Genomic DNA, 15,010 nt, shown 5'->3' on the forward strand with positions numbered 1-15,010 from the left:
CAACTAGAGAAAGAACTCGGCCTGGGCATTTGTACATGTTCTATCCTGCTGCAACAGGAGTGTGAGGAAACCCTATGGAGAAAGCAAATTGAGGACCCTGAAATTTCAATGGTGTTGACACGATGTCAGACCCAGGCCCAGCTCTATGTCATTAAATCTGGTGGGTGTTCACTTGCACCTGAACTGAAACATTGCACTGACATTAGCCAGATTGCGTAGACTAGAAGTCTTTGGATCATGTGTATCATTGATAAATTCGTTCCACATCAAACCTAGCACCTTTGTTAGCTCTTCCAGCTGGGATGGCAAAGGCAAAGCCCCAGGGGAGAGCTGACTTTCCCCATGCCTTTGAAGGCTGGATGGGGCTGCATGAACACACAGAGCAGGACAGTGTGGAGAAACCCACCTCTGGTGATGTTTGCAGAGAGAAGCTAATGGGCTTAAGTAGCAGCTGCTACTTAAAATTAATCAAATAGGCTGAATAGAGTAAAAACTATCCCCTTTAGCAGCCACTGGTTACTTTCAGCAAATCTCTAATTAAGAGATAGTGTTCAGGCATATCTGCCCTTCACTGGGCTGCAAGGAACCCGTATTTCTACTGAAATATATGCTCCTGAAACAAAACACGTCCATCAGCAAGCAAACGCTGCTGGAGTGAAGTGAAAAAAAAAAATTATCATAGCTATTAAACCATGTAATGCTCTGCAACTAATTAATCTGCTAGGGAAAAAGTTTGTTAGTGGGATTTCGGCTTCCTGCTGGGAATCTAAAGCAGACACCACTACCCGAGAAATCGCCGAACAGTCGGTCGCTGCCACCTGCCCCTGAAAGTTTCCTTGTCTCGTAGGTCCCTGCAGCGGCCGGTGGGAGGTGAAAAGCAGCTTGAAAACGCGCCAGAGCGCAGAGGTTTCGCTGCCTTCCGTCTCCTCTGAGGCAGCGGGGCCGCTCCTGCAGCAGCCGCGCTCAGCAGGGCCGGCTGCAGGGCTCCCCGGCGGCGAGGGGCGGAGGGGCCGGGGCTGCGCCCCGCGGAGCAGCGCGGAGGCGCCGCGCCCCGCCCCGCCCGCGCCTGGTGGAGCTGTCCGCGGTCCGTGGTGCTGAAGCCGCAACGGCTGCCCAGCCCCTTCCTCGCCCCTCCTCCCTTCCTCGCCGGCGTGGGCTCTTGCCGGCAGCCCGGAGCATCAAAGGTTGGGAAGGGACCCATTTCTCCCTTTGATTCTCCCCCTTTCACTCCGCCTTTTTCGCCTTTGTGCTGCTTCCCCTCTCCCCCTTTTTGTATTTTTTTCCTTAAGGCCGGGGGAGGGAGGAGAGCGCAGCCACGTTACACCCCTCCCTTCCTGCAAATCCCCGCTTGCACTGCAAACAATCTGCCTTCCCCATTGCATCTGAGAGAGATAGCAACAGCAACATCATCACGGCAAGCCGGATGGGAGAGCGGAGAGGAGGCTGCTGCTGAGGGAGAAAGACACACGCACACATCAGCTCGGTGTTGCCAAAGCGGTGGGAGCTGCACGAAAAATAAGCCATGCTGCCCCGTGTGTCTGGCGCATTGTGCTCCATCCGAGCCTTTTAGGAGGAAGAAGAGAATTATCTGCTCTGATTTTTTTTTTCCTCCGCCAACGAGAGTGCGACAGACTTGCAATGGTTGAATGTCAATGCCTGTGAGAGAGAACAACAGTCAGAGGAGGAGGAGGACAGAAGGGGAGGAAAATGAAGGTGGGGACGGTGGTGGAGAGAAAGAAGGAGCCTCGTCCAATGCATCAAAAGGAGGTCCCTGCAGTTGCTGATAGAGCCCTGGCCGCCTCGCCATCCACAATGGTCTGTACAAGCTGCCAATGCGTTTGATGACGTTCCTGTTTTGTGAAAGGAGGAAAGGAAACGTGACCATGTAAGATCCACGTTTCCCCGGTCAATTACACGCGAAGAATAGATCCGATTTCGACGGGATTTTTTTTTTTTGGTCCAGAATGGTAACAGTTTAGGGAATAATACAGCCGCCTTCCCTCACCAATTTTGCTCTGATTTTTTTTTTTTGGTGTGTTCCATACAGCTGCTGGAATAGAGAAGGTCAGAATATATAAATATATATAAAATATATATGATATATATATTATATATATACATATATTTATCTCAGTACGTCTGGGATTAAGCTCATTGAATGCTAATCATTTCTTTCAGGACTTTTAATATTTGCAATGAAATCTTTTAAAGGCAACGGTAAAATCTGAAGCCACCTGGGAGTACAGTGTTGGAATCGTAGGGTGTTTTCCCATAAACAATGTGAAGGTCTTTTTTTTTTTTTTCTCAAAGGGGCAATTTTGATAATAACAACAGCTACCAATTTTGCATTTTGATAGCCAGACCAGCTGCTATTTTGTCTGGGTGCACACCGGGTCTCGTGTGATCGGGTTTTATTTTTTAATTGAAAAGAAAAAAAGAAAAAGATATATATAAAAAATAGAAGAAAAAGGAAAAATTACTTGAGATGCCAAATACTGTTGAAAGAACCATATTCTTCCTCCTCCCCACACCCACCGGAGAAGACGTGGACCTTTCTTTTTTACAGGCTTAGGAGTTGGGAAGATCGGGGGCTTTCTCCCGAGCCCGCCGCCCGCGCCCCGGACCCGCGGGCGTGGGAGATTCATTTCCTCCTCCCGCTGATTTCTAAACAAACTTGTGGAGGGGGGAAAGGATCCTCCCGGAACGCAGAGCCGGGGGGGGGGAGGGGGGGGCTGGTGGTTTGGGATATTTTGTTTATTTTGGGGGATTTTTGTCATTGTCATCCTCGCCGGACTACCGCGGGCTGCCGGGGCATTCACCCCTCGCCCTCGGCCCCTGCTTGTGTCGTTTCCTCGCCGGCCAGCGCTCCCCCCGCCGGCACTGAGACCGCAGCGGAGCCCCCCCCGGCCGCGGGGCGCCCGGCTCCTGTCCTGTTCTTTCCCGCCCCGTCCCCGCCTGCCAAGGAAAGGCACATGTTAATTCCACCCGGCGCGGTCATTTTCTGTTACTGCTGCTGCGGGCTCCTCCGTCCAAGACAGATGTTGCGAAACCAAGGCCTCCTCAAGTGCCGCTGCCGCATGCTCTTCAATGACCTGAAGGTCTTCCTGCTGCGGAGACCCCCCGCGCCGCCGCCGCCCTCCCCGCCGCCGCCGCTCCCCATGCTCGGCGGCGCAGAGGCGGCGGCGGGCGGCCCGGCGGGGGCCGCACCGCTCGTGGGGCGCGGGCTCGGCTGGCGGGCGGCGGGCGGCGGCGGCGGCGGAGCGGGTAGCCCGGCCGCCGAGGAGTGGGGCAGCCCCGCCGGGGAGCCGCCCGCCTCCTTGCCCAGCAGCACCTCCTCGGATGACTTCGGCAAGAGCAAGGCCGAGGACCGCTACTCGCTGGGCAGCAGCGTCGACAGCGGCATCCGCACCCCACTCTGCAGGATCTGCTTCCAAGGGCCCGAGCAGGTGAGCCCGCTGGGGGCGGGGGATAGCGGAGGAGCAGCGATGCTCTGGCCTGCGGGAACCGGGGCCTGCTGCTCTCAGGGAACAGGACCTCAAAACCCAGAGGGCATCTTGGCCTCTGCCCAGGGCCTGTACTCCAGGATTTTGTGCCTCGGTGGTGTTTCCCAGGGAAATGTGGGGTGGAGGCTGGCTCCATCCCTCTCTGCTGCCTGGCAGCCTTGGCCCAGGCACTCATGCCTGGCCTCAGAGCCGTGCAGCCCTGGCATGGAATGGACTTGTGGACTCCTTTATGTTGCATGTGTATATTGTCTAGGGGGCTTTTTGTCACCTCCTGGGTACCCAGTTGCAATGAATGCAGAAGTGATGCAAAAGATGTATTTAATGTGCTGTTTGCTTTTAAAAATACAACTTCAGTCTGTATAAACACGTGGCAGGAGGCAGCCCCACTTCATCAGTGGTTCCCAGGGGATGGCTGGTGAGAGCTCTTCAGGTTTACCTCTGCTCCTGTGTTCCCAGTTGCACTAGCTGGAGGAGAAAAGACTGCTGGTTGCATCTAGACCTGCTGAAGCTGCAGCCTTGAGATGCTTCTTGGTACAAACTGAGGTTAGGCCAGTGAAGTTTCCCTCCACCACACAGGAGAATGAACCAAATGCAACATTACTAGAACTAAGGTGCCACCCTGGGGTGCTATTCTCCCTGTTTATGACAATTCAAAACAGTTCATGTATTTTCAGTCTGGCAACTTCCTTACAGTGATATACACAGCAGTATTTGTACCCAATGTGACATAGCTGCAGGTGGAAAGGAAGGCTGCAGACCTCTGCTTGTGAGATCAAGCCCGGATATGCGATAAACTTTATTTCTCAGGATAGCCTTGTTACCTGTGATAAGGGATCCTTGCATGAGAAAGGGTTGTGAGGTTTGACTTGGCTGATACCCATTTCCATTTTAGGCACAGATCGTAGCATGTAAGGCGATACATTGAAATCTTGAGCAAAACAGGTTTTGCCCCATGTCTTCTTTCCCATTCATAGACCTATGTGGTCTGTGAAAGAAAGCCAGTGCTAATCTGAGAGTGGCTATGCTCTAGCACACATCCTGCCTGTCCCAAGGCTGCTCACGTTTATAGTGCAGTGATTGTGCCTTCGCTTGTGTTGGTCTGAGGATGCTGGCGATGGGGGCTGGGAGGTGGGGAATGGGCTTCCATTCTTCTTTGGGAGAAGAGGGGCCTGCCACCAGCTCATCAGAATATCCACAGCTCTGATGGATGTGTCATACCAAGGGTTCTATAGATCATAGCTCAGTGTTCAATGAACTGTAGCCTTCTCTAATGGTTTATGCAGCTGACTGATAGCTGTGAGACATGGTTTTCACCACAGGCTTTCAGATGGGGGGTGGTGGAAATAATTCTTTTTTGAAGATGCTGTATGCCTTCCTCACGTGACTGTCTCCTTCCCATCTCTTCTAAAAGTTGGAAGCCATGCGACTCACTCCATCGGAATTTGCATTATTCCACATTTCTAGTACTCTTCCTTGGCTTGCCATTCTGCCTGCATACACGAGACATAGTGCTTGCAAGATTGGCTTACGTGTCTGAACAAATAGAGTCTAAGCAGAATTAAAATAGAGGCAACTTGCTTCCTTGGAGAACATTAGTGCTTGAAAATAATTGGATGCTAATTCTCACACTGAAAACCTGTGTAGGTTGCATTGTAAAAGTGAGATTATTTGCTGACCATCTGCCAGCCTACCTGAGTGAGAAGCTGAGCAGACGTGACTGGTGTCTAATTGCATTTCACCAGGATTTCTCTTTTTTGCTTCTCACAGTTTCTGACCAGTATAATAAGACATTGACAGCTGGATTCTGCCACTTGTCCTTGAGCACCACCTTATTCCATAAATATTTTTTTCTTCACCAGCATGGCTTGGGGAGAATCTGAAACCCTTTTTCCTGCAGCAGTTGGGAAATGTAAGTCGTTATGGAGGCACAACTCCTCATGGAGGCCCAAATCATGGGGTTTTAAAGCACGTCTAGGTCCTGACACAGCTTCCTAGAAGTATGGTTCAGAATAACTGAGAGCTGAATCAGTTCAGCTGATGTCAAAACCTGCAGTTTGGTTTATTTGGCCCTTACGTCAATAAAACTCCAACAGGGCTAAATCCCAAATTCCTTGTTCCTTTTTACTATGGTGGTTATTACTGGTTTAGTCTTTATTTCCCATTCATTTTCCAGCTCAACAGCTGAGCTAAGACTCTTCATGGTTTGGACCCTCACAACTATAAAAGTCATAGATGCACATTATTCTATTCCACCCCTGCCAAGATCATCATAAAAATTTATCCACTTGGAAAGAAAATGTAATTGCTAGTTCTTTACTCTGCAGATTAATAACAATGACAGATATAAACAGTGTTTTATTTACCTGTCAAAAACATCTGAAACTGCTGCAGCTGTGGGCAAATTTGCGAGGCTGCATCACAGTACGAAGAACAAAAACCTTCATTATGAATTGACTGTTAGGCACTTTAAGCTTATTTATCCAGATAGAATGACAGCGAGCCTCCAAAAGATGTTTTAATCCTGTTTCAATTTAAAAAAAAAAAAAAGTAAAAAATACAACAGCCAAAGAGGTTTCTTACTAATATGGCTTTGCAAGCAGGTTTTATTTAATATCTAACGCAAAACAAAATCGGTAGGGATTTTCACTTTAAATTTATGATTGCCCAGCATGCATGATACTTCAGGCTACTGAATTGCTTATATCTTAAGCTCCTCATGTTTGTTTGTGGCTCTTCTGGGTAAGCTGATTCATTTAAAAATGTGCTGAGGACTGTAGGAAGGAGTAAAGCTCATTATTGTGAAACTGTTCTGATACTTGCATGTTACTCAAGAGAAGCCAGGGATGCAGATGAGAAAGAGTGGGTCTGATGACCAGGTGATCATAGAATCTAGGCTCCTGTTTTGAAGGCATGAAAAGCAAGCCCTGCTCAGGTCTGGCAGTTGAAAAAGGCAACTGCTTTCATTGAAAATGAGAGCTTAACATCAAGAAAGCTGATGGGATGAACTCTGCCCTTGGTAATGGCATTGCCTTTCAGGGCCTTGATCGGCATTTTCAAAGGTTTCACTGATTGAACATCCTGCACCATTGTGTCAGCTAATTCTGCGACCCTGGATTGAATGGGAAAGCTCTGAAGAGAAAATGAGAAAGATAGATGCTGGAGTATTTGCTTCTGTTTTAGTTAATGCTCAGTGTTTGCAGAAATTTGTCTGCATTCCTGGATCTCTGACAGTGTTCTGCAAGAGAAAGAAACTCAGGTGAGCTCTGCTCTCACAAATGTTTCATGGTATTTGATATGGTTCCAAGTTGAAAGCAAGTCATGGAGAGTAGCAGAAAAAGACATGGGTGAAAAGCCTCTTCACATCAGTGGATAAACTGTTTGCCCATGTCACAAGGAGTTAGCAGTACTGTGGAGTTTAGGATCTCAAAGATGGTACTAGCTGTGCTGAAATAAAATAGAAAAGCATTCTTAAATGAAACTGAGTTCATTTGGAAATCAGTGTGTCTCAAGGACTGCTTGTTAGGTTGTCAGTTAGAGTGTGTGCACATCTTTTCTTACCTGTCAGTTTCTGTCTGCGTTTCTCTATTTCTCTGTTCTGGGAAAAAAAATGCTGTAAAGATGGAGATTTGAAAAGTCAGTGCAGATAGGACTGGCTGGCTAAGGAGGTTCAGAGAGAACAGACTGTGAAGTCTTTTGCCTGCAGGCTGCTAGTTTGGCTTGGCATTCAATGGAAGTGTTTGCAAATAAACTATTCCACCCATCAAAGTCCCCTCCAGACTTTAGGAACACCAGCTCATTAATACAAGAACATGAAAACCTTCAAGAAAATTGGAAGAGAAGACAACTTATGGATATTGGAACATGCATTTCCGTGTGATACATAATGAGGCTATGGACATTAACGTGACAAAGAAGTAAACTTAAATCTAATGAAGGATTGCAAAGCCATGTGGTTACTAAGAGTATCTAGAGTAATTGCAATTAATGGTAACACTTCTGAAAGTAAAATTCATGCTTTAGGTCTGAAGCCTATCTAGAGATGATGGTAACACTGAAGAGGAGAGCCCTGGGGCTATTGTCTATTGCCTGATCTCACCAGGCCCTTGTGCATGGGCAGTAGGACTCAACTCTCAAAATGCCTGTTTGGACTTCATGCCTGTGTAAATGTAATGTCTTCAGCATGTAGACACCTGCTATGCTCAGGACCTCTCTAGAGTTAAGGTGACACTGAATTACTCAGTCTGGATTAACACATAGTTCTTGGGGTCCCTGTGTAGGATTACTGAATGGTTAGTACCATCAAATGGTTGGTTGTTAGCATGTGTTGCTTGAAACAACTAGTGAGAATCTCAGCACTGTTCCTGTTACAAATACAGACACAGGCAAAAGCCATCATTAGCTTCCTGTCTGGTGGTGTCTGCAGAGAAGGCATGACCTAAGACAGGAAATATTGCCACTCTACAGTCTGGTCTCTAAGCAGCACAGAGGAGTGGATGAAGTCTCTGGGATGCTTGATTTCTGATTTACAACATTGTAAGACTGAAGAGAATCAGGTATCTCTTTACTGGAGTGAGACAAAGAGGAAAAGAGGTAGCCTGTGACAGAATTCAGGGGATGAGTATGGTAATGATTGAGCAGCAGAAGAAATAACTGCACAACCAGCATCACAAGCATGTCTAAAGCCAGGGATACTCAAGAAGGGGGATGCTGGTGTTTGCCGGGGTCTGTCCAAACTGCCTAGGCCGTCAGGACACTGTTTCTAAACATGTTGAATCACATAAGGATGCTCCAGGCTTCTCATCCATGTCCTTTTCATAGGTATGTTTCCACAGGATTCATTTACTTAGTGTTGAAAGAAGAATCATTCATTGGAAAGCAGCCAGTCCTGCTAAAACTGAACACAAGAGATGCCAGGATGCAGCGCTTTAGATTTCAATCAGTAGGTCATAATTTATGTTGAAAAGGAATGGAAGATACTTTATGTGACATTCAGTCCACTCCTCTGCCTTCCCATCTTTGAATTTTAACACCTCTACAGCTAACTGTCCCATTTCATCTGTCCCAGGATCAAATCTGTACTGTGCAGACAGAACATTTTTGGCTTTGGCAAAACCTTTGCTTGAGCCATCAACTGAAGGGAGCCCAGGATGTAATCTATTTTAGATTTAGACTCTGTTGCCACAGAGTTGATTGTCAAAGCTCCCATTAACTTCAACAGCAAAAGAGTAGGCATCCAGTAGCAGGGACTTGACCCTTGTATTTCAGTAATGTTGTGCACACAGTGGGATTTCTATAAATAATAGTGAGGGCCACTAATCCCGTCGACTTTTAATTGCTCCAGGAGACAGGGCTTTCACCTTTTGTGCCTGCTGAAACTCTGATGCCTGACCCATTTATTTCAGTGCTACTAGATAGCCTGAGGAGCAGTTTTTCTTTTCTTTCACTTTTCCCCATATAAAAGGCTTCATGAAGGAACTTGTCTGTGTTTGTGTCACTGTTTCCTAAATATACATTTCAGGCTATGATTAACAGTAGCTGATGTCAGTTAGTGACAGAACAAGCAATGCAAAAGCATGTAGCTCCATTGTTTGCATCTGTAGAGTCACTGTTTTTTCAACAAAGGCAACACTTGCTCCTGGAAGGGCTCTGTTTATACAAAACTGAATTGCATTCAAGTTGTCTTTCAAGTAAAATTCGTACTCAGTGAGGGCCTCCTGTGTGTCAGCCTTTTGCTCGCATTGGTATTTTTCCATTCAAGGTTAGCCTAGTCCAGAAGTTAGGAATATGGTTGTGCCAAAAATCTGTGATGCTGTGTGTCTGCATATCACTCCTGTGCCTGGAATAAGGTAGCAAGATAGACTGTAGTTGTTATTGATCCATATCTGTGACCACCACATCCCTTTTATTAGCTGATTGCTAAAGGAATAAAGCCAGGTGATGGTGTTAGATGTTAGAGTTTATGTTCATCAGCCCTTCTCTAAACCTGCTGGCCCATTTCAGCTAGATTTGGCAGAGAATGCAGATCTGAAAGGAATTAAATTCCTGAAAGTTCCATGAAAACTGGCTGCATGAAAAAGAGGAAAGCTAGAAATGTCATATTGTGGGAGAGATTATAGCATTGGCCATGCAACACACTAGGTAAAGTCTATGCAGGACAGAGCTTCAGCAAGAGCAACAGCTCTAACAGGAATGTGTATCCCATTAGACAAAAAGAAAAACCCAACATGATATGGTTTCCATGGGAAACCAGACTCAAATAGTACTCGCAGAATAGCTTGTTACCTTTTTATTTTTCTCCTTTTCCTTTGTTAATTAGAGTTACTTGCCTAAAATGAATTGCTTGTTGCTGAAGCCACTCTTAGCTTCGCCATCTTTCCACAACTGACCTATAATCCTTTTCTGATATATCTCTGGTTACAGTAGAACAGATTTCATTGTTGGATGGGGAGAGGGATGAGCGATGGATTTCTTCTGGTGAGGAAAATAACAGCAAGACCTGGAAACCTATATAGATAATAAATCGGCTGTCCCTATGCCCCTCTGTGGAAAGTGATAAGACAAAATGTTGGTGGGCAGATTGATTCTAATGGCAGGGCCCAGATCTTGAAATCCTCACACATCTTTTCTTCTGTCACATAATTTCTTTTTCTTTGCATTCTTTGGTGGTTTTCTCTTACCTCTTCTTTCTTTTTCTTGGCCAAAGTCTATTGACACATCAGCTGTGGTTCCACTCGTCCTGTCTGACTGTATTCTGCACAGGTTGTCCTCTGGTCTATGTACCTTCTTGTCCAAGCACCCTCTGTTTGCAGCATGAGCAATGTTGGCATCACTCACAACAGTCACACAGGTTTAACCCGCTTCCCTGGGTGAGAGTGAGGGAAGGGATAGTACAGATGGGAGAATGATAAGCAAAAATATGGTTTACATGTTGTTTTATTCTTTCTACGTGTGATGAAGAAACCAGGATGTGCTTGGGGAAAACTGTATAAACTCCATGAATGAAAAGGTTAGTTCAATCTTGAATGATTCCTGAGAAAGTTTTGTCTCCTCTGTAGAAGAACTTTGTACGGAACTTCCACTGTGGATGGAGAATAGGACTGTCATGGACTCATAGATGTTTTAGATAGCAAGCTCCATGTACAAGACAACTTTGCAGAACACGAGAGAGAAAATTAACTTGATATTCCACCAGTTTAGGATGCCAAAGATTGGTCCTGTCTTTGTGGTGTCCCACTGTGCCATGTTGCTCTAAGCAGAAGTTTATCAAGGGTTGCTTGATTGACAGTGTTTATGTTTTAGGCAAGGCCATGCGGTCACCATTTCCGTGCAAAAAGGTTGTGTCATTAGCTAAGAGATCCAAGTAAGAAGCACCTTTAAAGTTTGTAGTGCATTGAACATTTGGAGGGGTTTGTCCTCACTGGATGCAGACAGTTCTGTGGCTGTAGCCTCTGTAAAGTCATTCCCTGATGCTACCATCATAACCTCTGGTACTATGTGGGTTTAGCTTCTGTTACTTAATCCACTGATCATGCCCAAGCATCAGGCAATGCCCAGGTCTCTAAAGATCAATTAGTTCACCCATCCAGTATCCTGACAGAGGCTGATCTAACCAGTTCTCAAGGGTGATCATGGATTGGAGACACATCTTTCCTGCTGCAACCCATTTCTTCTTGCCCTGCCCATCAGGAAGAAAGCAGATTATTTTTACTATTTTCTTTTTTTCCAAGCAATAATTTAAGGTATTATCCAGTAGTTACATATAAATACAGTGAAAATTCATCCTTTGAGGACTTCACAAATTGAAGTGACAACTGAAGCCGTAACGCTGCTTGTTATTCTCTAGACCAAACAATCCAAATTCTGCCTTTGCTCTTATGACATAATTCTAAACCTTTAATAATCCTTGGTATTATCCTCTGGATTCTCATCAAATGGTCCATATTTTGCTTTACATGCATTGTCTAAAGTTGGGAACTGTTCTCAAGCTGAGTCTTTCTCAGTGCTGAGCAGTGCAGAAAGGTTTTGAATCCTGTGTAACAGATAACAGATGTCATCCATTCTAAGGCTATGTTTGCCCTATTTATTTATTTATTTATGGTTCAGCAGATTATTGATTGTTACTCAGCTCATGGTCCTGTATAATCTTTATGGCCTCCAGTTCTGCTTTGGGCCAGTTCTCCTCCACCCTGGCTCGCTCTGTGCATTTGGCATTACTGCCCTTGGTGGAGGACTTGTACTTGGCCCTGCTGAACTGCATCCTTTTTCATCCAGTCCTCTCCTCCACAATAGCTGCCCCTTCCAGGTGGGCCTGCAGATGCCGTAGGCATTAACCATTGAGCCTTCCATGTCATTAATGACTTGAGCTTGTCTGCCTTGAATCCTGAGGGGAGTTGGGAGGAAAAGGCTGGAAGAGCAGCTGTGCTTTTCTCTAAGGATCCCTTGGCTGCCAGAGATGAGACTTAGGACTGGAGCTGGTCCTGTCACTGCTCCGTTAAAGGCACAGGGAGGAGGAGAGAATGGATCCTCCTTGCTTCAATTCATGTGTCTGTTCTCTGCCCTCAATTAAAGCTACTCTCAGCAAGATGGAATATGACCTTTCCTGACAGATGCAGACCTCCAGCCAGTCCTGCCTGGAAAGTTGTTCCCACCACCCATTTCTCTCCTGCTTCTATAATCACTTTATCATTTATGGGGTGGCTCACATTTCCTCCACAATCCCCTAACGGTGTCCGTCAAAGCTCCTTTCTCCTTCTCCTTCCCATCTTTCTTCAGCTCATCCACATCCTCCATAATGTCAGCCCTTATGGCTGGCTCTGCAGTCTTTATTTGCTTCAGTCCAACCACAGATCTCCTTCTATCTCACAGACATCTGTTATTGAATGCTCTGGCATTAGCTCAGATTTCTTGTATCCAGCATTTTCCTCCATGTCCATCCTTTTTCTGCCTCTTTCTAGTGCTAGCACTGTCACATGGGGCATTAACCCTACCCTCAGCTTGAGCTTCTTTCCTCTCACTTTCCACCTGTGTATTCATGTTGTGCCCAGATCTTTGTTTTCTTTCTTTTGGGTTGCAAGACACTTGCTTGGATGCTCATTTCTTGTCTTCATGTCTGTGATCCCTTCTTCTACACCTTACCAGCAGAGGCATTGCCCTGCTTCAGATGAGTCAAAACCAAGGTGCAGAGATCACTTCTTTTACTGGTATTTTGGTGGAAGAAGTGGTTTTCCTGAGAACTTCCATGTGCACCTCTGCTCTCATCAGTGTTCCATGTCCTTACCTGTGTAGGTCCTATGGTGTTTTTTACTCCAATTCCCAGTCTTTGGGAGAGAAAAAGAAGAAGGCTTGGTGGATGGATCTGATGAAGACATAACATGCAGCACTGGCACACAGGAATCCTGTGAATGCTTCACCCACATCACATCAGCACCTGCCTTCGCAATTTCATGCAGGTAGTGAACTAAAGCTCAAAGGATGGTTTGTACTTTCTGCAAGTATAGGGCCATGAACTAAAGCTGCTCCTCCAAGCACCCCAGCACTTTCAGTTGTGTCAGGTCATCTTCTCAGCCTGTCTGGTATCTTGCATGACCTTGCCCTGATTGATGAATGAAGCACTTTTCCTTTCCTTTTCTCCTTGTTAAGCACACTAGGACCTGTCAGGATTAAAGGTGCTGGAGAAGTACAAGCCGATTATTATCCCATTCCAAGTGATATTAAAAGAACGTTAAGACGGATCAGATGATCATTCAAGAAAAGTAGGTAATAATAAACTACTATATCAGAGAGAAATAGCAGTTAAGTAGTTAAAAGAGAGGGTTTGCACAAGAGGCAGAAGTAAAGTTATGGGTGCTTCTGGCCTCTAGACCATTCTTTATTTTAATACTGTGGTAACCTTTGGAGGATGTCGCTATGTCAAGCATTGCACCACAAAGTGAAACAAAGGCTTTTGTTGCCCTAAAGAGTTCACATTTTAGAACATAGAACTGCAACATTTCCTTAACACTGAAGAGAGGTGAATTTTTACAACATTTAGGGCCAGAGGGGGTTATTGGGCTAGTCTAGTCTGAACCTTGCTGTAATAGCAGTGAAATAAATTCCCTCAATCAAATTCCTCCTTGAAGTGTAATAGCTGTGCAAGGACTGGAGAAGAAATACCCCATCTTGGTTTTAAAAGAATGGAAATTGTTGCAATGCCCAAGGAGAAAAATCTGGGGAAACACAGAACTGAAACTGTCTTTGAATATGAACTTTTGTGTTTTCTTATACGGAAAGGACTGTGTACTGTATGCATCCTTAGTAACCAGCTTCAGAAACTCTTGGGCTGGCTGGCAGACGTTTCCTTCATAGAAAAAGTTCTGCGTTTGAAGACAGTTTTATTCCACATCAGATTAAAAGCAAGAAACATGCAACCTGGGAAAACAGGCATGGAATTCAGTTAGTTAGGAAAAATTAGTTCATGGCCTCCTCTGACATATGAGAGCAGAAGTGCTGTCACCTACATTTAACCCACATTTGGAAAATTTTCTTCATAGACAGGATGGCTACATCATTTCTAAGAAAAACATTTCCACAGCCCCATAGCCTGCAGTGAGGACTCCTACTTAAATCCAGCTTTTGCTAAGCTGCCAGCTGCCATTGTTATTCTTTTTCCCAGTACTTACAGATTTATTTCTTGCCCTTCTTGCAGACGTGAAAATCTGCAGGGGATCCCCTGGCCTTCCCATCCTGCAGCTATTCAAGAGATTTCTTCTTTCTTTTTTTTTTTTCCTTAATGTTGCCTGACAAGATCTTCATCTCTTTGAAGGTGTGCTCAGGCATGTGATGCAAATGTCTGGTGAAGGTGACAATTCTGAGTGTTATAGCTCAGGTCAAACAAAATCACACAACCCCAGAATAATTTAGGATGCAGGGACCTCTAGAGTTCATCTTGTCCAACCCCCTACTCAAGCAGATCTAACCAGATCAGGTTGCTCTGGGCCCTGTCCATCTGGAGTACTGTGTCCAGTTCTGGGCTTCTCAGTACAAGAAGAACAAGGAGCTACTGGAGAAGGTTCAGTGGATGGCCACAGGGATGATCAGGATCTGGAGCATTTCTCTTATGAGGAGAAACTGTGGGATCTGGGTCTGTTTAGGAAAGAGAAAACTGAGAGGGGATCTCATTAATGCATATAAATATCTCAAAGGCAGGTGCCACGAGGTTGGTGCCAGACTATATTCAATGGTGCCCAAGGACAGAACAAGGAGCAGTGGCCATAAACTAAACCACAAGAAGTTTCACCTCAACATGAGGAAGATCTTCTTTACACTGAGGGTGGCCGAGCACTGGGACAGGTTGCCTGGGGTGGGGGGTGTGTGTGTGTGTGTGTGTGTGTGTGTGTGTGTGTGTGTGTATGTGAAGTCTCCCTCTCTGGAGACATTCAAAACCCACTTACAGGTCATGGAAGGAGGGGCTGGCCACTTGGGAGGAATATAAGGCTGCTGCTAGAGGATGTAGGAAGGCAGCTAGGAGG

The 15,010-nt window shown here is 45.8% G+C and overlaps 1 protein-coding gene across 3 annotated transcripts in view; it reads left to right on the forward strand.

The window, feature by feature from the left end:
* The first annotated feature begins 1,114 nt into the window (after positions 1–1,114).
* Positions 1,115–15,010, forward strand: part of MARCHF4 (membrane associated ring-CH-type finger 4) — a 108,224-nt gene continuing 94,328 nt past the window's right edge. For 2 of the 3 annotated variants that reach the window (XM_061459035.1, XM_061459217.1), the window contains exon 1: positions 1,115–3,446. In XM_061459035.1, the coding sequence (XP_061315019.1) occupies positions 2,973–3,446 (474 nt within the window). In that variant the 5' untranslated portion in view covers positions 1,115–2,972. The remainder of the gene's footprint in view (positions 3,447–15,010) is intronic. The other variant, XM_061459123.1, reaches the window with a different exon arrangement.

The sequence above is a fragment of the Pezoporus flaviventris genome, unplaced genomic scaffold (genome assembly GCF_033815535.1).
Source record: "Pezoporus flaviventris isolate CSIRO_AGI_PZ_B2104156 unplaced genomic scaffold, CSIRO_AGI_Pfla_v1 ptg000001l, whole genome shotgun sequence".
Taxonomy (NCBI): Eukaryota; Metazoa; Chordata; class Aves; order Psittaciformes; family Psittacidae; genus Pezoporus; species Pezoporus flaviventris.